The sequence below is a fragment of the Apis florea genome, unplaced genomic scaffold (genome assembly GCF_048593485.1).
Source record: "Apis florea isolate Af1SG1 unplaced genomic scaffold, ASM4859348v1 contig_1615_pilon, whole genome shotgun sequence".
In the NCBI taxonomy this organism is placed as follows: domain Eukaryota; kingdom Metazoa; phylum Arthropoda; class Insecta; order Hymenoptera; family Apidae; genus Apis; species Apis florea.
In genome coordinates, this window is record NW_028256416.1 from 906,284 (window position 1) to 929,158 (window position 22,875).

Genomic DNA, 22,875 nt, shown 5'->3' on the forward strand with positions numbered 1-22,875 from the left:
CTTATTAATTTTTATTTCGACTAGTTTTAATTATGGCAAAAACAGTGCATATATATATATATATATATATATATATATATATATATATATATATATATATGTATAATTAGAATAAACAGATAATCTGAAATTTGCAAAATTTAATCTTTTATAAATTGTAATTTATGCATTAGTAAATATATATAGACATATATATATATACAATACACAATCATTTAAAATATTATCTCTAAATATTGTATTAAATAAGAATTTCATACATAAATAATGTAATAACAATTTAATAATTTAAATGTCTCATAATATTAAAGTTTAATATAATAGTATAAAGTTTTTGTGTATATAAAAACTTTACAAATATTCAGTTAAATATTAATATATAAATGAATAATTTAATAAGATACATTTTAAATTTTTCAATTTTACAATATAAGAATTTTTAGCTATATAGAACATTATTTATATAGTTTGTAAAATGCATTTTATAATACATAAAGATCTATCCATACTCGGAAGTGACTGTTAAGCTAAAGTTTTTTCCTATAACATAAGTGCTATGATACCAAATTCTCGTATCTAATAGGATAATATCTCCAGCATTAACAGTAAAATTAAAACGCGTACAAATATTATCACATTCTGGAGTTGGAGCAACACTCCATGTTTTATTGCCTATAATTTGTCCTTGCCACATTAAACGCGATATATAATCTAGCTGTAAAATAAAAATAAATCAAAATCTACAATTAATTAAAAAATAATTGAAAAATAAATTCATAAAATTATTGTTATTATACATACATGCATAATGGCACCTTCTTCATATCCTAAAAAAACATAATTGGAATAAGGAACCTCTGCATCCTCTGGTAAAAAATGAGGAAGATTGTAATATTGTTTCATGACATCTAAAATCTGAAGGTGACAATTTTTCCAACCAACATACCAAGGATCTTCACCATTAAGTTGCATAGCTCTTTCTTCATTCATAGCAAAAACATCACGCAAATTAGTGAAATTACTTTTAAAATGTAAGAACTGACATTCATCTACTGAATCATAAGCACCATCAATATTCTCATATAAATCTTTGAAAAATTTCCAGTTAAATACTTTTGAAGCTGGCCAATTACTTGCAGCATGTTTTATTATCATAGGTATAGAAGAATAAGCATACTGTTTGAATTCTTCTCTTGTTAAATTTGATAAGATCAGTGCTGAAGTAACATTCTGACAATAATCACAATTTGATAATGGTCTTGTAAATTCCCATATCAAATAATTATTTGGTATTAAACACCTAGTTCCTCGAATACTTTTGATTATATCAAAATATAAATATTTAAAAAGTATGCTTAAAAATATTGGCATAAAAAAGATAAAGAGAATTTTTTTAAAACAAATATAATCTGAGATATAATTTTTTTTATATTTTGTATTATTTTTTACACTTGCAGATTTAAGCTCTGCTAGTGATGCACCTTGTTCCAAAAAGCTCTCAGTTAAAGCTACAAATGCTTTTTGTATATCTTCTAAGGTATTATTACTTTCTTCCATTATAACAATCTCAATAAGTATTCAGTATTTAATATAAATTTAAATAATTTTGAGAAAAATAAAGAAAAAGAAAAAAGAGAAAAATATTTTATATTTTTTTTTTTTTATCATCAATTTCCGTAGTATTTTATTGCTGATTTGTTCATTTATATTCTGGTTATTTATATATTTCAAACTAATGAGAAAATTAATCTTGTTATCAACAATTAACAATTAATTACTTTTCATCACATTTTCTTAAAATTAATTTTTTTTCACACTTTATTTAATTGCATAATCACATTTTTCATTTATTAATATTATTAGCATTAAAATTTATGCTATAGAGAAAACATTATTCGACTATATGAAAAATATTTATTATATGTTGGTTAGAAATATATCCATATTAATAATAGCAAATTGATGTGGTATTTTATTATCTATACAAAATATGAAAATGACATTCAAAAAGAAATAAAAAAATGACGTTGACGTTTAAATAATATTAATATAATATAAAAAGATATAAAAAGAGATTGTCACAAACTATAGATGCTATATATACATTACATATATATCTTACATATAGAACATCATTTGTGTAACACATACAAATACTATTTTAAACCTTGAACCGTTTAAGTAAAACATTTCACAAGAATGTGAAAGTTTATAATTAATTCTGATTCAAGGATTTTTCAAATAATTCTTACATTTATTTATATCGAATAAAGCTTATGAGCTTATTACTTTCTTCCATTATAGCTAGCTAGTTTCGAATAATTTGAAAATTTAATAAAAAAACTTCCTATTTACATATCTATTGTATGTATAAACAGATTTAAACATTCTTTAATTATACAAATAAAGAATCAAATACTTAAAATTTTTGAAATTACATATTTGATATATTTTGTTTGCAAAAATTATTTAAATTAACAATGAATATTTTAATATATAAAATTTTGAAATCGAATTTATATATAAGTAAATGAAAAAAAAAAAATAATACAATAAAGAAGACTTAAAATTGTTTATTTTTTATCAAATCACACAACATGATGTACAAGTCTTGTTTTAAATGGACATTGAATTTTTCAAATGTGCAAATAGTTATGAATTCCATATAGATATATAATAAATACAAGTTTGATTTGTTGTTTCCAAATTCTCATTTTTTCAGTTGTACACGTTATACAGTATAAAACCTAATTTACAGCAGTTATAATACTAATGTTACGTAATAATTTACGCTCGTCGAGATATACAGTCCACTTGAATTTTAGTATATAATAAAATTTTAAGATAATTTATATTCTCCTAGACAATTTTTTTTATCTTATATGTAGGCCAATATCAAGACGTGTGCAATTATATTTTGACAAATTCGTTGTTTTTTAATCGAACATTGTTATTATTACATTTTTTATTCATATAAAATGCGGACTATATTTCTTGATAACTTAATTTATTGCAATTTGATGAATGTTATTTATAATTCGTACTCTTTAATTCTTTTTTAATCAAGTCAAATTAGTTTGCAACATTTTTGTCTTTAATGTAACATTTAAGAAAATAAATTTATAAAAATATGAAACAATTCATTTTTTTGAATATTTAAATTATTATAATTTTAATCTATGTATTATATTTAATATTGTTAAATCTAGTAAAAGTTGAATTATTTCTCGACGAACTTCAAAAGATTGTAAATGCAACATCATAACTTCTTTCTTCACTTCCTCCTATAAATGTAATTTTACAAATATTTCACTTTTATTTAAAAAATTTAAGTTTTCCTATTTAAATAAACAAAAAAGATGAAATGCTTTTATCTGGTCTTTTAAATGACAATTCTTTTTTTTCTTAAAATAATAAAACATTTTTTTTTAATATAAATATATTTTTATAAGAATCAAAAAACCTTTGTTCATTAAAATTATAATTTTTTTTCCCTAGTATAATAAAAATTTTTTTTTAAATATAAACATATTTTCTTTTAAAACTTAAAAAAACTTATTATATTTACAAATCTTACATATGATTCAGAGAAATCAAGAGAGAAAAGTTACAGTTACAGTATTAATTCAATATATTAAAAAATGTTAATAAATTCAAAAATCACAATATCATATAAACATTTTTTTTAGAAATTACGATTTTAAAGTATATTTAAATACAAGTCAATTTCTATAAAATAATTTTACCATTATTTTTAACAAAATTAAAAATTATCTAAGAAAATTTCCTTAATAGAATATTTTTATTAGAACATATCAATTATTATCCAACGCAAAATAAGTTACTTACTGTTAAAAATGTGTGACTAGTACAGTCGTGTTTGTATCAATGCTTACACCTGATTACGCTTTGTTTTTGAAAAGACAGAAATTTCCTTCAATATTTGATCAGAAGTAGCACCACTTGCCAAGAATAGCATCTTTTATAGCTGATATATATTGTGCAGGAACCCAATATATCCAATATCTCGAAGCCTCAGTTGTGCCTAGTTGTATAGCCTAAAATTTAAAAAAATATTTATGTAATTATTTACTTTTATATTAATATTCCAGATATTAATAAAATATTCTAAAACTCAAGCTTAATATTTCAAGATAGAATAATTTATATAATGTAATTCTGAAATTATGAAATTGACAGACCATAATATGGTATTCTGGGTGATCATGTATTGGTTCACTGTGTACACCTTTTATGGAATTCATAGGTATTTTATCTGTTCTTTCTTTTGTACCAATCCAAAGCTGATCTTGTTCCAATTTAAATGTTAATCTAACTTTACCACCAGATTTATTTAACATGCCAGCCAATGGAAATTCTGGTAGTGGTTCCTAGAATTAAAACCAATTAAATTAATTATAATATAATACTTAATTAATTTAATAATTAAATATAGATATAAAAATTATTATTTTAATTAATATAAATAAATCTTACCTTACTATCTAATATACCAGGCATCACATCATCTGGCATACCTTTATCTAATACTTTCCTATGCATTTTCTGTTGAGATAAAGGTTCCTTATTTGTAGTGGAAGCAGCTTCATCTGATAAATCTTGCTTTGTTGGAATTGAAATGGCTAATACATCATCTAATTTTGATCCTACTACCATAACTTTGGCACCTTAAAATTATTATAATAAAAAATATATATTAAAAATCAATTTTTTTAATTAATTTTTAAAAAATAAGATTTTATCGTATTATAAAAATTACCTTTCGTCACACCCAAACTTCTTAATGTTTGTTCATCTTTGGCTAATCCTTTAATCATAACTTTTTGCATAGCTTGAGGCACAGATATGATGTTTTGAAGATGAGCCTTTAATTCTGCCACTGTACCATCAAGTGGAAAATTTACATTAATCCTTTGTTTATTATAAATTACTTTGAAGTCTATATTCTCTTGGGGTGGATCTTGCGAGGTAGTTGCAATATTACTATCTGTTTTTTGTATATCTTGAATCTCATATTTTGATGTTGAATCTTTTGTTTCTATCAATAAATTTTCATTAGAATTTGTGTTTGATACTAATTCAGTATAAGAAGTTGAGTTACAAGAGTTGTCGTTGCTTTCACTTTTTGCAGCATCTATAAAATATGAGAAATTTAATGTATTTCAATATTTCAATATTTACATTATTATATCAAATATAATATAATTTCATGTAAATAAGAATACAGTTATTTTTAATAAAAATAATTAATAGATTATAAAAAAAATAGAAATTTAAAAATCGTGTAAATTATAAAAGAAAAAATTTTATGAATAAGAAGGTTATGTTTAGAATGACACATATTAATGAAAAAACAGGAAAAACACAAATCATTAACAAAATTTATAAATGTCGAATACTATATTTTTTAAATAATTTAAAACTAAATTTATAAAAAATTCTATAAAAATAATTATTTTCACGAAACTAATTCAATATATACAATTGCTCACTATAATATTTTATAATATAATTTTTTCGGAAAGTAGATATTAGTAGATATATTTAAAATAATTAAAAATAAATATAAAAAATAATGATGAAAGATATTTATTGAATAAAAATTATTAATAAAAACACGAAAATCGTCAAGTTAGCACGTACCGACGTACTCCATGATGAACTGTATTTCATTGACCAATCAAACTATTGCAGGATCCGTTGCAGTTCCTGCCATTCGTATTTACTCTGATCTTTGGAATGACTTTCAAATTTTCAAATATGTTCTAAAAATGTAAAACGAAAATACTTTCTTTATTTAAATTTAGCTTCAATTTAATATAACATAATAAAATCTTTATCATTTAAATGCCATCAGAAATTTTTTAATTTTATACATAAAAAGATAATTGTATATACAGGCTGTTAATATAATCCATTAATATTTGTGGAACTTATTTTCGAAGAGTCGATTCTAAAGATCAAAATTAATATAAAAACTAATATATGTAAGTAACTACAAGAATATCAGTTTTAAGATTTATTTATTAAATTATAAAGGAATTGAAGTTTGTTTAGAAAAGTTTAGAAGTTTGTTTAGAAGTTTAGAAAAGGCGAGATAGATAGATAGATCAAACAATTTTATTTGCGTCACATTGCCACTTTTCTATTTTTGTTTTCATCTAACATAAAAATTATTTATAATTTAATAAATAATTCTTAATCGATATTTTTGTATATCAACATTTATGTTTGTTTTATGATTTCTAAGAATCTACTATGTTAATGAATATTTTAATGTTTTATATAATAAAAATATATATAAAATGTAAATATATGTAATAAATATGTATTAAAAAAATATATTTTAATTGTTCATTAAGAATATTTAATTTAATAAGTAATTTTAATTACAAGTTTCAATAGAAAATTTATTGTTCATATTTATTGTGATCATGATTATGAATAAATAAATAAATTTTCAAATCTTCTTTTTAATATTTGATTTATTTTTTTAGAAATTAATAATTATTCATATAATTATTTCAAGTAAAAATAAAATTTCATATATTTTTTCATTTTGTTAATTTTTTAATAAATTTTGAAATATGCAATTATTTTAAATCCTCTATGTGCAATATATGCTTATATATTTTTTTTATTAGACAATATTAGATAACAATATTAATTAATGTATATAGGTTAAGTTTTTGTTTTTATAGATTTTGTTTTGTTAGAAGTACGATAAAGAAAGTTTTCACTAAATAAATGTTTATTTTTATTTTATTTTTTAATTTTATTTTCTTTTATATTACTTAAAAATCTTATAATTTTTTATATTAGATATTAGTTAAAATATATTATTCTATTTAAAAAACTTTATTTTTGATATTATAAAATAAAGAAACTTATCTATAAAATGATAAAGTAGGTAATTTCAATTACCAATAATCGGTATATTTGGAAAATTTTAAATTTTAAATTCATATGACGTAAGGTGGCGTAGTAATCAGAAATCGCCATCTTGTGCACCACATGACCTCGTTGCCGTGTCCCGTGACCAGCTCACGTGAATTTTGACAAATTCAAACGTTTTTGGTAGAAAAAAAAATGGATATTTTGGAGCAGCATCTCGAACAACAGGATGTCAGGTAGTGTTTATGTTAAATATCGACTGGCTGATAATGCGAACACCTATCCCTCCTGTTTCGCTCGAGGTCTCCTCAAGGTCATCACGTAGTGCACAGTGCGCACTTACAAGACTTAGGACAACGGTCGTGGAAGTAATAGGCATAGACGTAACTCTAAAGATAATTTACATATCCATTCTTCAATGTATTTATGTTTGTTTTACAGTACTGTTAACGCAAAGGATGACGGTGGCACAGGAATTGTTATTGAAGAAGCGGAAATCGTAGACTGCGAAGGTAAATATATTTTTATCATAAATATTTAGAAATATGTTTTTCAAAAATTGTTTACATATGATTGAAAGTTAATAATATTTACTAATTATTATAAATATATAATTTAAAATGTGAATTTTTTGTAGGAGAAACTGTTGCAGAAGATGGAATGCGTTATCAAGAAGCACTTGCATATAGAGTAGTTCAAGTAAATGGAACTACTGCTGGCAATGAAATAGAACTGCCAGTCACCCAACCAGGAAATAACACTGTACAGGTCCTGACATCTCCGTTAAATGGCCAGTTTTATGTTATTGGAAATGCCAATGATGTTTTCACAACTGCACAAACTTCTAGATCATTGGTTCCTAGAACCACTACTTTACAAATAGAAACACCAAGGAATTGTACCACTGTATTAAAGAAGGTAAATATTTTGTTATTTCTTAAAAAAGTCTTGAAATTCCTTTGACTGATATGTAATATTTTAGAGAGATGATAGAAGAAGAGCCACTCATAATGAAGTTGAACGTCGACGAAGAGACAAAATAAATAATTGGATTGCAAAATTGGGAAAAATTATTCCTGAATGCAATGCAGCTGCAAATGGAAGTGGTAGTGGTAGTGGTGAAGGGAAGGCAAATTATGAAACTCAGGTAATAAACTAAGATATTAAATTTGTGGTTTTAAAACATATATAAAGATAGTAATGCTTTTATGGATTTCTTGTGCAGAGCAAAGGAGGAATTTTATCAAAAGCTTGTGAATATATAACAGAATTAAGAGCAGCTAATCAGGGATTGGGTCAATGTTTACGTGATAACGAAAAACTACGACAAGAAATAACTGCTTTGAAACAACTCGTTGCACAATTGAAACGTGAGAATCTTCAACTCAGATCACAAATCTCGCCCTCTACAGGAACGAACGTTGACGTTTGAATCCTTAAAGTTGTTAGTTTATAATACATTGCTTTTTTTTGTAAATATTAGGATATATGATCTGATCGATGATTAAAAAAATATTTCCTTTTTGGTTTCATGGGAACTGAAACAAATTTCATCATACTGAAGTTACAAAAATTTTTTGAAATATCGGTCCTAATGGTATGGTGACAATTATCGTCATAACTTTGTATACCTTTATGCTCCTCTATTAGATTTTTAAATAACGTAATGTGAATATAGCGTCATTTGTTTTACACCAAATTATATTTGTTTTTTGATTAAATAATTTGATTAAATATTGAAATGTTATAATCTTAATATATTCATGAATATACTATGGGTGACAATTCATAATTATCGAATAATGTCAATGAAGTTGGATCTATTCGTTCGTTACATAAAATTTATGAAAAAAAATTTTATTTTTATGTATGCATGAGTGCGTTGGATCGAATTACCTCGTGTATCTTGAACGAGCCAAGGCTGTGAATATTAAACATTGATTTGAATTTTTCGGATGTGCAATTTTAAATGAATAATTAAAGTTAATTTAAAAAAAAAGAAAATAGACAAAACAGTTTTATTGCAGTATAATTATGATGCAAAGTATGACGACTGAATCATTACAAATATTATTAAATATTTTTTATTTTTAATACTGTTTTCAGAAGTATAGAATGCATATTTCGTAAAAAATAATAATCTAGGAACTGAGAATGTAAAATAGATTAATCGTACACGTATAAATGTGTATATATATTTATATATGTATATATACATGTGTGTGTACATATGCATATACGAACACATATAGCAATAAACATATTTTTTTCAACTCATGATTCTAGACGCTATAGACGAAAATACGTTGGAATAATTGAAAAAATTAAATATTGATTTGTAATATATCGTTGATGTACATACCGCGAAGGTTATTGTTATATTATATTATTATTATTATTAATATTATTATTATTATTATTATTATTATTAAAATGAAATTTATCGAAATATCAGTATTTTTATTTAACCATTAACAATTTTAAATAAAGTTTAATCTTTTTATGCGTAATATTTATTCGTTTTTTACATATGATACAATGGAAATGTCGAAGTTATTGGAACACTGTTTCTTTTTAACGATAAAAGATCTTGCATTTTAATAGTTTTAACACTTTGACACTTTTTTTTTTAAACTTTTAGACCATATTTCAACGTTTAAAATAACATCTACTTTTATATAACGTTTGTATTCGTCACTTAACACGTTTACATAATACACTATTATAATACAATATTTAATACTCTTTAATTCCATTCCTTTGTAAAAAGCTACCACATCAGCCCTTGCTACAACAAAGTTAAAAAGCAATTATTTTCTTCTTTTCAAGAGAATAACAATGTATGGATGAATGGGAAGCTTCTTACGATATTTTTACTTTAACTTTGCATACATACAAAAATTTCTTCGTAAAAAGGAATCTATTTATCTATATAAATAGATTCTTTCATGATTGAATTTCATTCGCGGAAAATAAAATAATCGGAAGCTTAATTCGCCAGACATCGCATCATTTATCCCAACAATTTAAAATAATTACATATAGATTCATTCCATATATGAATTAACTCATTATAGTACTTAATGTATAAATATTTGCTGAAATTGGAAATACATTTAAGGATGTCCTATAACTTTATTATATATATTGGTTTAACGTTACGAATGATTTTTTTGTTTGAACATTAGATTTATACACATAAATTTATAATAGATTTTATATTTGTAATTTTTTTTTATATACAATTTTTTAATAATTCTTGAAAATTAATATAACTATTTAATATGTAATATATAATTACAAATGTTATATTTTGTTCCAATAGATCCAGGACATCCTTAAATGACCAGCATAAGATTCCTGAACATAGAGAACTTAATTTATATAAATGTTTTTGAAAATTAATCTTCTAAATTTCTAAATGCCTGTTGAATATCTTCATGTAATTGATCAAAATCAGCTCTGATTTTTGCTTCACCGTCTTGTACTGGATCCTAAAACAAAAAAAAACATATTTACATTATAGATTTTAAAATGAAGAAATAAAATTTTATTTTATTTTAAGGACAATGTTTACCTTGAATTTCATAGAACTCAATTGATAAAGAATATTATACATGCTATCCTTAATGACATTCCATGTTATTTTATTATCTGATTGTGCCGTAGATTCAACTGCATGTCTTGCCATATCGTAAAATGCGATCATGTTTCGTAACATTCCAACAGTTTTATAAAATGGACAAAAACGATCATATGGCGAATAACTGTATAATAAATAAAAAATAGATATATAATAAATAAAAAATTAATATATATGATCAAAGATAATTATAGTGAAAAGATAATTTATACCTATTCTGTTGCAAAAAATCATCTTTTAAGAGTTTCGCAACTTCTAAAGTAATTTTATCTGTCTCTGCAAGAGAAGCTTTACCAACTAATTGTACAATTTCTGATAAATCTTCTTCCTCCTGCAAAATTTCCTTCACTTTCGTTCTCAAAGGAACGAATTCTGCAAAATTTTTGTCATAGAAGTCATCTAAAGCTCGAAGATATTTACTGTATGAAATAAGCCAATTAATTGATGGAAAGTGTTTACGTTGTGCAAGTTTTTTATCAAGACCCCAGAATACCTAAACAATGGATAAAGAAAATATAAAAATAATGTAAGACAAAAATAGATATTAATTCAATTATTACCTGTACAATACCCAAGGTTGCACTAGTAACGGGATCAGAGAAATCACCACCTGGTGGTGATACAGCACCTACAATACTGACGGAACCTTCTCGATCGGGATTACCTAAACATTTCACTCTGTAAACAATATATAATGTTTTCAATAATATAACCAATTAATATATATCAATAATGAATATTATCAATAAATGAAAATTAAAGTTACCTTCCTGCACGTTCATAAAAGCTAGCTAAACGAGCCCCAAGATAAGCAGGATATCCAGAATCAGCAGGCATTTCAGCTAATCGACCAGAAATTTCACGAAGTGCTTCTGCCCAACGAGATGTTGAATCAGCCATCATGGATACATTATAACCCATATCTCTGAAGTATTCTGATAGAGTAATACCTGTAATATATAATCATGAATACATATACCATTGAATTTTAAAAATGAAATATATTGCAATTGTATTGCTTTTTGTTTTTTTTAATTATATATTTACCTGTGTAAATAGATGCTTCACGAGCTGCTACAGGCATATTTGAAGTATTAGCAACTAAAGCTGTACGTTTCATGATAGATTCAGTAACACCATCAATTTCCACTGTTAATTTAGGAAAATCGCGCAATACTTCAGACATTTCATTACCACGTTCTCCACAACCAACATAGATAATAACATCAGAATTTGAATATTTTGATAAAGCTTGAGAAATTACAGTTTTACCACAACCAAAAGCACCAGGAATGGCTGTAGTACCACCTTGAACACACCTACAATTTTAATATTATAAGTATCTCTATGTATTTATATTATATGTATCTCATTTTGTATATATATATTTATATGTATCATTATGTATATATATATAATCAAAATAAATTCTTACGGAAAAAGTGAATCTAATACTCGTTGACCAGTAAGTAAAGGATGATTAGCTGGTAATTTTTCAGTGACTGGACGAGGTTGTCTTACGGGCCATACCTGTATATATAGAATCATAGTATTATATGAATATAATATGAATATAGAACTATATTATTATATGAATATAATATAATAATATTAAAGGAAAAACTATTTACATACTTGAAGCATAGTATATTTGTGCTTCTCGCCATCAAATTCTGTTTCTAGAATAACATCCTATAAAAAATATATATTAGATATGTAATTAAAATAAAACCAAGTAAATTTATATATTAATTTATAACTTACAGACACTGTATAATTGCCAGCAGGTGCGATATAGGTCACTGTTCCCTTACTTTTTGGAGGTAAAATCATTTTGTGTTTCACTAATGTATTTTCATAGACTACACCAAACAAATCTCCACCAGTGATGTGGCTTCCATTTTTGATATTAGATGGATTAAATTCCCAAGCTGCACTTCTTGATAATGCTGGTACATTAATACCCTTTGGGATGTAAATAGAATTTGTAAGCTCATTGATATCTTTCAATGGTCTTTGAATACCATCAAAGATACTGCCAAGAATACCAGGTCCAAGTTCTACAGATAATGGCTTTCCAGTACGTAGAACTGGATCACCTACAGTTACACCACTAGTTTCTTCATATACCTATTAATACATAAAAATTTATGTTATAATAATATAATAATAATGTAAAATTAATAATTTTCAAAGTATTTAAAAAAACCATATTATACCTGTATAGTAGCCATATCACCCTCTAAACGAATTATTTCTCCAACTAGTTCATAATATCCTACTCTAACCAATTCATACATAGCTGATCCTGACATTTGTTCAGCTGTAACCACTATAAGAAAATAATAAAAAAAATTATTTATTAAGCCAAAAATACAAACTCGATAAAAAAAATATATATCATAAACTAACCAGGGCCAGATACAGCATATACATAACCAAATTTGGTTTCTCTCTCCTCATTACTAATTTTGGGTAAGCCTTGACTCGTCATTGTGAATTGTTATTCAAGTAAAACCAACAAATAGCTGAAAGTAAATTTATATTATAAAATATAAAAAAAATTATGATGTACAAAGAAAAACATTTAATAGAACAAAAATTAAATTAACACTTCTGATTATATGTATTCTGTAAAAAAAAAAAAAAAAAAATATAATAAAATGCAAAATATATGTTAATCATTCCAAGGAAATGTAAGTTTTTATATAAAAACAATCCTAAAGAATAATGTTCAATTCTAATGAATAATAGAAAGGTATAATTGTGATTGATGCCACTTCAGTCTGACATCTAATTAACAGCAACTCATTGCACACTAACAAAAATATGACAAAACGAACATAAAAAAATAACGATCGTGGACAATGTATTTTGAATTGAATGTTCTTACACGCGGTCTAAGTCAATTACGGTCAAAATCGGTGAGAAAGTTGATGTCAGCTAATATATCCATTCATCATAAAATTCACGTGAGCAGTTCATTTAAAAAGTAGGCGTAGCCCTTTAAGCCCGCGAGACGTCTGCTCGCTTAATATAATGTCGAATCCAATCAAGATATTGCCATAGAAATAGAATGGCTTAATTCATTTTTTGAATAAATATATATGAAATCGATGATTCCGTATAATTGTAGACAACAAGTAAAACGCATAAATTCTTATGGTGATCGAAAAACGATGGCGCATTCAAACTGGCACGATCGATACTATACGCGCCAGTCTTTTTTGTAAAAATCTCTGGTTTCCTCTATATAGTACGAAATCGTTATAATTGCTTTGACTATATAATTAATTAAGATGAAATAAGATAATCTATAATCAATGAAATAGATGACAATAAGAAACTTACGAAACGAGAAACGAATCGAAGCAAGTCCAGTCTACAATAGCAAGTCAATCTTTACAATCGAGCCTGCTATCACAAGACAGGTCAGCTGACTGAAAGATGTGCTCGTTTTCAATTATTTGGCTTTGTATCTCAGTTAAAGCAGTATTTTCAAGTAAGCGAAATTTTTTATCATCTTTAATTTAATATAGGTGATTTTTCATAAATATTTTATAAAATGTTGAATTATGAATAAAATTAAGAATATGAAGACCAATTTATTTAATTTTTATTATCATATCTATCTTTTCAAAGCAAACTAGTTTCAATTTTAAAAAATAATAATTAAATATAGAATTATACACTTAAATATGTATTAAATATATATTTATATTTACTGCAATTATACTATAACATAATTTGTGTGTATGTATATATATAATATGAATATAAATTAGTAAAGTTAGAAACAATTGACATAAATTGTTTCAATTAATATAGATATTCGTATAGCGTAATAATTATAAATCTGTAAATAAATATTTATATATATTTATGTATTTATTCGTTTTTAATAAAAGTTAAAATAAAAATTAAAATTAAAAACTGTTAAGGTAAATTAAATTTTATTATTTTATATATATTCCTTTTCAAATATTTTTCAATTTCCTAAAGTTTTTTTTGCATAAAATTTCTTTTCAATAAAAGTAAATTTTAATTGAATTATAAAAGAAAAAATTTAAATAATAATATAATCTTTCAATTCCTCTCTCTCTCTCTCTCTCTCTCTCTCTCTCTTCCCCTCCCTTTGAACTTTAATATTTCGTTTAGAATGGTAGAAATAATTATGTAACCTAGAAAACAATGAATTTGACTTTGGATTGTTAGTATAGTGATAGGTCACATGTAAACTTGTCCATTTAATACAGGATATTTCGAGTATTCTAGTAAAATTGCACAAAGAATTGATATATATCAATTATAGCATCATTTTGTTATGTATTTATAATATTTCTAGAATTGAATTTTAACAAATAGTTAAAATTTCCGTTTTGATTATCACTTAATGGATGTATATGGTTTAAACATCTAAGTGAGAAGAAAATATTTAATCCCCTAATAATAATACATTATGGATATCAAGAAATTACAAGAATTTATGGAATTGGTTGGTCGATTGAAAGTAAGTTATTGCAATCTTTCAAAATAAATCCATCATTTTATGATCATTTTATATAGATATCTTAAATATTCAATTTTAGCACTTTCAATATAATTTTGTATAATAAATAACAATTCTATATATTATTGAATGTAATATATTCATCATACAACAATTTTTAAAAACCTTTAAATGTTGTATAATGAAAGAATGTTAAATATTTTTTATTGATTTTTATTTAATAAAGTATAAAATGTTGTTCAAACATTATTATATCTTTATATCTTATTTATGTTATCATTTACTATATCATTATATGTTATCATTTTTTTAAATTAATTATTATTTCTTTTTATTTTTTTTATTTGATTAAAAAATATTCTTGATATCTTATATATTATATATTTTATATATTTATTAATTATTTTAGCATATGAAAAGAACAGGATGGGTTCTTAAAAATGTTCCTGATCCAGAAACAATCGCAGGTCATATGTATAGGATGGCTATGTTTTCTTTCTTGGTAGATAAAAATGAAAATTTAGATAAAGTCAAGTACGAAATATTATTTATATTATTTGGATAAAATATATATTAAAAAAATTCTTATTAATATCTATTAATTATTATTTTATCTATTATAGAATTATTTTAAATTATTTTTTTAGAGATCTTATTTATTTATAAATTTTATCTATTACATATTACAGAATCATGCAAATGGCTTTAATACATGATTTAGCTGAATGTATTGTGGGAGATATAACACCTTCTTGTGGTATTCCATCTGAAATTAAACATAAGTTAGAAGATGAAGCTATGGAAGATATTTGCAAACTTCTTGGAGATAGAGGACCTGTGATATTGGAAATATTTCGTGTATAAAAAATTGATATATGTATATAGTATATCTTCTGTTTATATATATAAACAGAAGATTATAATTAAATTTTTTTTATAATTAAATTATTTTCATTTTTTACTTATAGGAATATGAAAAGCAAGAATCTCCAGAAGCAAAATATGTTAAAGATTTAGACAGATTAGATTTAATTATGCAAGCATATGAATATGAAAAAAGGGATAATATTCCTGGAAAATTAGAAGAATTTTTTACTACTACAAATGGCAAAATAAGACATCCTTTTATTCAAAAATTAGCATCTGAAATTATTGAAAGAAGACAAGCTTTATGTTGTAATTTAACTACTTCAATATAACTGATTTTGTATTTATGCTTTAAAAAAAAAAAATCATCAATTTCATTATTATATTTAATAATTACAAGAAAATATTTATTTTGACGGAGAATAAAGATAATTGTGCTTTACACATGAAAAAGTAAACTAGTATATTTTACATACTAATATTTTCTTTATTTTCTGTGAAAATAGTGTATAAATAAAATACTAATTAAATTAAATTTAATAATAATATCTATAGTAATATTTAATAATTAATATTTAATATTTTAAAATTTTATAATTTTTTTTGCATACATTTTGCTTTAAAATAATTGTTTTAAAATAATTGTTTTTAAATAATATTTGATTCCATTTTTATATAAATAAACATCGATTTTTTATGAATATTTTAAAAAATTACTTAAGTTTATTATAATATTAAGAAGATAATTATTTATTAAATTAATTTTTTTTAATTAGAATTACAGATTAATTTGTTTGACTTTATAATTTGGATTATAATTATAAAATATTTAAAAATGAAATTTTTAAATATTATTGCATATTTATGAAAATTACAATTTTTTATAAAAGTAATAAAAATAATAAAAATAAATATTTAAGAAAAAAATTTAATTTGTGGATAATATTTATTTAAACAATTCAATAATTAACAATTACTAATAATTTCTGTACTTTTTTTATTTTTATAACATATATATATAATCATATATATAATTTTTTAAATAATATGCACATGTGTAAATACATTTTTTCAATATATATAAGAAAATACACATTAAATATATAATTAAGAAGTATACATTTTTTTTTAAATTGAATGAAAATATATTTTTTACAAAAATAAAAAAATCTTGATTTTTATATGTAAGAATTAAATTTTTTCATATTAAATTGTAAAAAAAAATTCAACAAAATACATCTTTGTAAATGTTATAATATACATAACGTAAGTGTCTTCAATTTTTACGAAAACGTATTTTTAAGATAGAAGCCTAATTTTATCAATACTTGATTGTCCTTAATTTTTTCTTGGTGAAATTTTTTAGAAATTAAGTTTAAGATGTGAAATATAAAAAATTATATATTATATATATTGTACTTTAAAATGTAAATATATATTATATTTTAAAATTGAATGTATATTGTACTTTAAAATTGAAGAACTAAGTAAATAAGAAGTTCGAAAAAATAAAATCAGAGTTGTAAAGAATATATATAATATATTTTCGTAGAATTGTTGTTACTTCATTATAACACGTAATCGAAGTAAGTTAGCACCTGAAAAAAATATAGAGTCTAACGAAATAAGCCAATCTTTGCAAACACATAGTCAAATCACACGATTCTTACAATTGGCTGAATATTATATCTATTAACTACTACCAATAACATATATCAGTATGTGTTACATTTGATAAGATTATATAGATATAGTGGTTTATATAGATATAGTTGTCCGCACCTTCCAGGTGCCAATTTAAGTAACATAGTACTTACAGATTATTCATGCTTCATATGTCGAAACAATTAACCTCTAATATCTTAAAATAAATTATTTTTCGACAATAAATAGGAAATAAATTAAAAACTGTATATTATTGTATATATATATATTGATTGTAAGTACACAAGTAGTAATATTTTTAGGAAAAAAAGTTGCTGAAAATAAGTGTAAAAGTAATTATAGACAAGTATTATATTATTTTAAAGAGCTTTTTATCAATATTGTCAATATGGAAGTAAAATGTAACCAATCAACGGTTGTTAAAAAAAAAAAATGGTCTATTGAGAAATTTCTGGCCGAATTTGATTTATCAGAAAAAGATGGTAATTTGAATTATGCAAATTTTCATTCGATTTGTGTTACGCTTTTTTATCCACATGAAATCAAACAAGATGAATGGAGGATTCGAGAAATATTTTGTTTATTTGATCTAAACAAAGATGGTATATTGCAGCAACAAGAGTGGAAAACGTAATTATAATTTATTTTTTTTATACATAAAAAATCAAACAAACAATATTTTAATTGCACATAGTCCTGGAAAATTACGTAATGGGCATGCTATTAAAAATGTGAGCATATATATATATAAATATAGTACTAGCGTTGTAAGTAAAGTTGATCTATAATATGTAACTTTAGTTTCAATTCCAAATTCTAAGTACTACAGAAAATTAGATCCATAATTAATCACAATACATTAATCACAATATGCAATATATTATTAAAATTCAATTAATGAAATGAAACAGTTTCAAATGTTTCAAATGTATAAGTTTAGTGTTTTTATTCTTTATTATTTTTTTAATTTCAAATTAATCAAAATATCAATTTATATTGATTTAAGATTATTTCTGAATATTTATCTTTATGAATTATATCTGTTTATTATTAAATAACTGGACAAGTATAAAAATTGAAAAATATGGCAGATCGAACAAGCTTTTTTATTCATTAATTCTTGGTTAATAACTTGATCTTAAATTTCTGGTTTAAGAAAAGATGATCTGGTTTAAGAGATGAGTATATTCTTTTATGATTTAGAATTTGGAATTGATGTTAAAACTGAAATAATGGAAATGATATTATTAGGATTTAAGATTTAAATTTAATTAATTTAAATTTATCTTAAACTTATTTAGATACAATGATATATTTTATATAATATTTTTAAATTACACAAAAAATAATAATTATCATGATAAAATATATGAGATAATTCTAAATATCTAGAATAAAATTTCAAATCAAATTTACAATCAAAATTTTTTATATCAATATTACAATTTTAACGAATATAATTATGTAATTAAATATAATCATGTAATTTATTTGATTTATTGAACAGATTCTGTGATTGGTTACAAGTGATACTTGAACCTGTAGATGCACTTTTGATTGTAGACGTTCAAAATGATTTTATCGATGGGTCTTTAGCTCTTCGTGCTTGTGAAGCCAAGCAGGATGGAGCTGATGTGGTGGAACCAATTAATTATTTGTTAAAAAATGGACTTTTCGATAAAATTATTTATTCATTAGATTGGCATCCGGATAATCATATCAGTTTTTATGAAAATTTACATTTACGAGAATTACATCCAGATTCAAAGGTATATAAAAAAGTTAAAATTTATAACTTTATTACAATAAAATTGAATATTTTTCTTGAACAAAATAAATAAAAAAATTATGTAAATTATAAATAAATGAATCAGTATTTGTTGTACTATGACAAGAATATTTAAAATTAATATTATTGTTTGATTATTTTGGTATCAATTTTAAATGTATAAAAATGTATAAAAAATTGTTCGTTTTACATTAAAAATAATTTACATATATTTTTTTCATTTTGTAAAATAAAAATTAGTTAAACATTTTTTAAAAAAAAGGAAAAAAAATGTCATCCTTTTAAAATAAAATATTTTTAATTATGTATAAGGTAACAAAAGACAATGCCAAACTATTTGATACAGTGATTTTTGCGGATCCTTATTCGGAACAGATACTTTGGCCTAAACATTGCGTAATGAATACATGGGGATCTCAATTGCACAAAGATCTTTTGATTACACCTAATTCTGTGCAGGTATTTTAAATCATTTTAAAGCGAAAAATTTAAATTTAAATTTTATAAAAAAAATATATATATATTGACTATGATTAGCTTCGTTTTTTAGGTACGTAAAGGTCAAAATTCAAATATGGAGGCTTATTCTGTATTTTACGATAACAATTATAAAGAATCAATGGAACTGCAAAAAATTCTAAATGAATTAGGTGCGACACGCATCTTTGTATGTGGTCTCGCTTACGATGTTTGTGTAAAATTTACATGTTTAGACGGACTTCAGTTAGGCTATGCTTTGGCTGTTATTGATGATTGTTGTCGTGGTGTTTCGATACCTAATATTGAAAAAACTAAAAATCTAATCTATGAGAATGGAGGACTTATCACTAATAGTCACGATGTTCTTGGAATGATAAACGAGGGAAAACGAAGTCTTATTATGAGTCATCAAATTGCAAAAGCAATTTCATCAAATTGCAATATGATTTGCCATGCAAGAAATTGTATGAATTAATATCGTACAATTAATGTACACATATATCTTGTTTCAGAAACAGAACGTGTATATAATACAAACTGTGAACGGTAAAACGCTTTAAATTTTTTAAAATATTTATTAGATTTATTTTATTATAGTTTTTTTCTTATACTTATTAATCATTCCTAATTCATTGTACTTAATTAAAATTTTATTATATGTTTTATTATTTAATAATAATTTACATTATTAAATAATCAATAATTGAAATAATAATAATAATAATGATATAATAATTCTATCATTGTATAAATTAATTTCAATATTAGTTGAACTTAACATACAGTACTTATGATTATATTTAATATTACATTAAGTATATTGTGTTTACTTTATTTTTATATACAAGTATTATATTTTTTAATATTATTAAATATGAATTTTTGAAATCAAATAAATATATATGCAATGAATACAATGAATTTACACACATGTTATTAAATATTAGTTATTACATTTAATGCTATTCGTTCAACATTTTTGCAGTTTTCTCAATTTTTTTTGCTGAATCATCATCTTTTGCCAATTTACAAGCATATTTGTGTTTTGCGCCACAATCATCACTTTGATAAGAGTACAATTTAGATGTAGAATTGTAGGATAATTTTAAACATCTAAAAATGCATCAAGTAAAAAAAGAAATAAATATTTATCTAAATTGAACTCACAATATTTTAAATTAAATCACAATAATTAAATTTTCATTAATAGTTATTAATCATTGAATGTATTTTTTAAATTTATAATTTTTGATATTAAAAAATAATCTTACCTTCCATCACCAGGAACAGTGTATTTAGTATTTTGATAAACTGGTTTTGCACTACTAGCCCAGATCCAAAGAAGACCTGGATTTAATCCTCCTGTCCAAAAGGTTTTACCTTTTAATTTAGAATTCGTTTGTAAATTAACTATTACATCGTGTTTTTCATTATTAGTATCAAATTCCAATAATTGGCCGCCCATTCCTCGACAAAGGCTTGCCGACGATTTCCAGTCGAATTCACGATTGCTAAAGTGATAGCAATTCTGGCCGATTTTGGAGTAATTACTGGGACAGGGTTCTAAGAATATGAAAACGAAGAATTTTTGCAAAGATGAGAATCAATTAATGACTATGAATTAATTTACAAGATGAGAAATGGAAAAAATTTAAAACTTGCCTTTTTTGTTGATATTTCCAGAAATTACATAATACAGAAGTTCTTCCGCTCTTCTGAGACGATTTTCTAAAAAATCTACTCTGTAGACAAGTTTCTCTATCGCACCTTTATATCATAGAAGATAATTTATATATTCTATAATTCTAAATAGGAAAATAATTATTCTATTACCATTTCTTTATTATAATTTTACCAAGTAAATAGAGATCTGTTTCAGAGACTTCCCGTTTGTTTGGCATCGATATTTTACTCGTTACGGTTAAACTTTTATCTCCCAATTTCATCACTTTCGACATTCTGGTTATTTTTGAATCGGAAATAGTCCAGTTTTCTAAAATTTCACCCCATATTCCTAATGGCTCGATCATTGACACGTTAAGTGAATTTATAGCGGATATCGAATATAAATTCTCTAAAAATATATGAATAATCTTATTAAAAGATATATATTTTTATATAAAGAATTTAATATCTTTTTCGTATACCTGGAATTTCCATAATGCACAATTGAAAAAGTAACATAGGAAGTAAGCAAAAAGATAGTTTATGTTTCATGGTATAGCTGAAAATAAGGAGAAATTCGGTTAAGCAGACTATCTTTACCTTTCCTTAAGAAAGTTTAAACAGTTGGAACGATCATTCAAATCGTTTCATCGATATTCCCAAATATTAAATCGATAATAATTATATTCCATTAAATTGATTCTTGAAATATCATTTAACACGTTAATTTGATATTTCTTTCGTTTATTATAAGAAGCATATAAATGTGAATGATTATATTTTTACAGATAACTCGGATGAATTATCATTAATTATTATTTAGAAATTAATTTAAGAAAAGAAAAAAAAGATACATTAGGAAAGATGGAATAAAGCGATAAAAGATTAAGATACATTACATACATAATATCTATGACGACTTCTTAATTGTTATCATACCACATTTGTTTCTTTCTGAATATATGAGCTCAGTTGCTCGATCCACTTTCGTTCATGAACGAAGTAAGACTATCGAGAGTCGAGGCTCGTGCAAGACACTTTCTCTCTCTCCTCATCGGAAAAATGAGTCACTTTCTTTATTAAATTTGGCCGTTACGTTTCCGCGATTTGTCCTCTTGTCAAAATTTCTTCTCTCCTCGTTCCATTAAAATTTTAAATCAAATCAAAAATTACTTTATAATCATCTTCTCGAAGATTTTAGAAACTTTAGAATCTTTAGTATATTATATTAAATATATATATATAACTCGAAGAAAAATAAGAATAACACGAATAAGAGTTCGTAAAAGTATAATCGTTCTACTGACACGATTCTTCGGATGGAACGAAACTTTGTCTCCT

The 22,875-nt window shown here is 23.7% G+C and overlaps 7 protein-coding genes and 1 long non-coding RNA gene across 11 annotated transcripts; 3 read left to right on the top strand and 5 right to left on the bottom strand.

The window, feature by feature from the left end:
• Nucleotides 1–265: 265 nt before the first annotated feature.
• Nucleotides 266–2,131, bottom strand: LOC100871134 (uncharacterized). Its single transcript, XM_003690172.4, has 2 exons — nt 802–2,131; nt 266–715 (listed from the first exon to the last, which is right to left on the bottom strand). Exons 1-2 carry the CDS (start codon nt 1,555–1,557, stop codon nt 500–502), a joined length of 972 nt encoding a protein of 323 aa, XP_003690220.1. The 5' UTR covers nt 1,558–2,131; the 3' UTR covers nt 266–499.
• A 427-nt stretch (nt 2,132–2,558) lies between these two features.
• LOC100870646 (ubiquitin domain-containing protein UBFD1) lies at nt 2,559–5,777 on the bottom strand. 2 transcript variants are annotated; one of them, XR_001112568.3, is made up of 6 exons: nt 5,665–5,777; nt 4,781–5,155; nt 4,498–4,688; nt 4,203–4,391; nt 3,850–4,058; nt 2,559–3,284 (listed from the first exon to the last, which is right to left on the bottom strand). XR_001112568.3 is itself a non-coding variant. In XM_012490494.2 (5 exons), exons 1-5 carry the CDS (start codon nt 5,675–5,677, stop codon nt 3,948–3,950), a joined length of 879 nt encoding a protein of 292 aa, XP_012345948.1. In that variant the 5' UTR covers nt 5,678–5,766; the 3' UTR covers nt 3,608–3,947. The 2 variants fall into 2 exon arrangements, 1 of the variants encoding a protein (XP_012345948.1); XM_012490494.2 differs by lacking the exon at nt 2,559–3,284 and having other exon boundaries at nt 3,608–4,058; nt 5,665–5,766.
• Nucleotides 5,778–6,999: 1,222 nt separating this feature from the next.
• Nucleotides 7,000–9,364, top strand: LOC100870770 (upstream stimulatory factor 1). Of its 2 annotated transcripts, none has more exons than XM_012490545.3 (5): nt 7,000–7,283; nt 7,357–7,427; nt 7,553–7,833; nt 7,898–8,062; nt 8,141–9,364. In XM_012490545.3, the coding sequence occupies exons 3-5, from the start codon at nt 7,576–7,578 to the stop codon at nt 8,345–8,347; spliced, it is 630 nt and encodes a 209-aa protein (XP_012345999.1). In that variant the 5' UTR covers nt 7,000–7,283; nt 7,357–7,427; nt 7,553–7,575; the 3' UTR covers nt 8,348–9,364. The 2 variants fall into 2 exon arrangements, with proteins under 2 accessions (XP_012345999.1, XP_003690217.1); XM_003690169.4 differs by having other exon boundaries at nt 7,003–7,151.
• A 41-nt stretch (nt 9,365–9,405) lies between these two features.
• On the bottom strand, nt 9,406–14,011 carry LOC100870173 (V-type proton ATPase catalytic subunit A). Of its 2 annotated transcripts, none has more exons than XM_003690164.4 (12): nt 13,910–14,011; nt 12,971–13,086; nt 12,778–12,890; nt 12,323–12,688; nt 12,194–12,250; nt 11,994–12,088; nt 11,606–11,877; nt 11,325–11,508; nt 11,119–11,236; nt 10,771–11,051; nt 10,493–10,682; nt 9,406–10,409 (listed from the first exon to the last, which is right to left on the bottom strand). In XM_003690164.4, the coding sequence occupies exons 2-12, from the start codon at nt 13,050–13,052 to the stop codon at nt 10,317–10,319; spliced, it is 1,851 nt and encodes a 616-aa protein (XP_003690212.1). In that variant the 5' UTR covers nt 13,053–13,086; nt 13,910–14,011; the 3' UTR covers nt 9,406–10,316. The 2 variants fall into 2 exon arrangements, with proteins under 2 accessions (XP_003690212.1, XP_086762268.1); XM_086906142.1 differs by lacking the exon at nt 13,910–14,011 and adding an exon at nt 13,452–13,807.
• A 516-nt stretch (nt 14,012–14,527) lies between these two features.
• On the top strand, nt 14,528–16,867 carry LOC100867188 (5'-deoxynucleotidase HDDC2). Its single transcript, XM_086906183.1, has 4 exons — nt 14,528–15,068; nt 15,478–15,602; nt 15,758–15,926; nt 16,037–16,867. The coding sequence occupies exons 1-4, from the start codon at nt 15,018–15,020 to the stop codon at nt 16,265–16,267; spliced, it is 576 nt and encodes a 191-aa protein (XP_086762309.1). The 5' UTR covers nt 14,528–15,017; the 3' UTR covers nt 16,268–16,867.
• Nucleotides 16,868–16,915: 48 nt separating this feature from the next.
• Nucleotides 16,916–18,105, bottom strand: LOC147658793 (uncharacterized). The gene is made up of 2 exons (XR_015291605.1): nt 17,606–18,105; nt 16,916–17,533 (listed from the first exon to the last, which is right to left on the bottom strand). It is a non-coding gene; the product is annotated as an uncharacterized LOC147658793 (long non-coding RNA).
• LOC100867305 (uncharacterized) lies at nt 17,646–20,781 on the top strand. Its single transcript, XM_086906166.1, has 5 exons — nt 17,646–17,874; nt 17,966–18,230; nt 19,108–19,369; nt 19,702–19,848; nt 19,940–20,781. Exons 2-5 carry the CDS (start codon nt 17,989–17,991, stop codon nt 20,342–20,344), a joined length of 1,056 nt encoding a protein of 351 aa, XP_086762292.1. The 5' UTR covers nt 17,646–17,874; nt 17,966–17,988; the 3' UTR covers nt 20,345–20,781.
• LOC100871013 (CD209 antigen-like protein D) lies at nt 20,502–22,857 on the bottom strand. Its single transcript, XM_086906176.1, has 6 exons — nt 22,438–22,857; nt 22,017–22,093; nt 21,725–21,943; nt 21,532–21,636; nt 21,141–21,432; nt 20,502–20,982 (listed from the first exon to the last, which is right to left on the bottom strand). The coding sequence occupies exons 2-6, from the start codon at nt 22,084–22,086 to the stop codon at nt 20,832–20,834; spliced, it is 837 nt and encodes a 278-aa protein (XP_086762302.1). The 5' UTR covers nt 22,087–22,093; nt 22,438–22,857; the 3' UTR covers nt 20,502–20,831.
• Between the last annotated feature and the right edge of the window lie 18 nt (nt 22,858–22,875).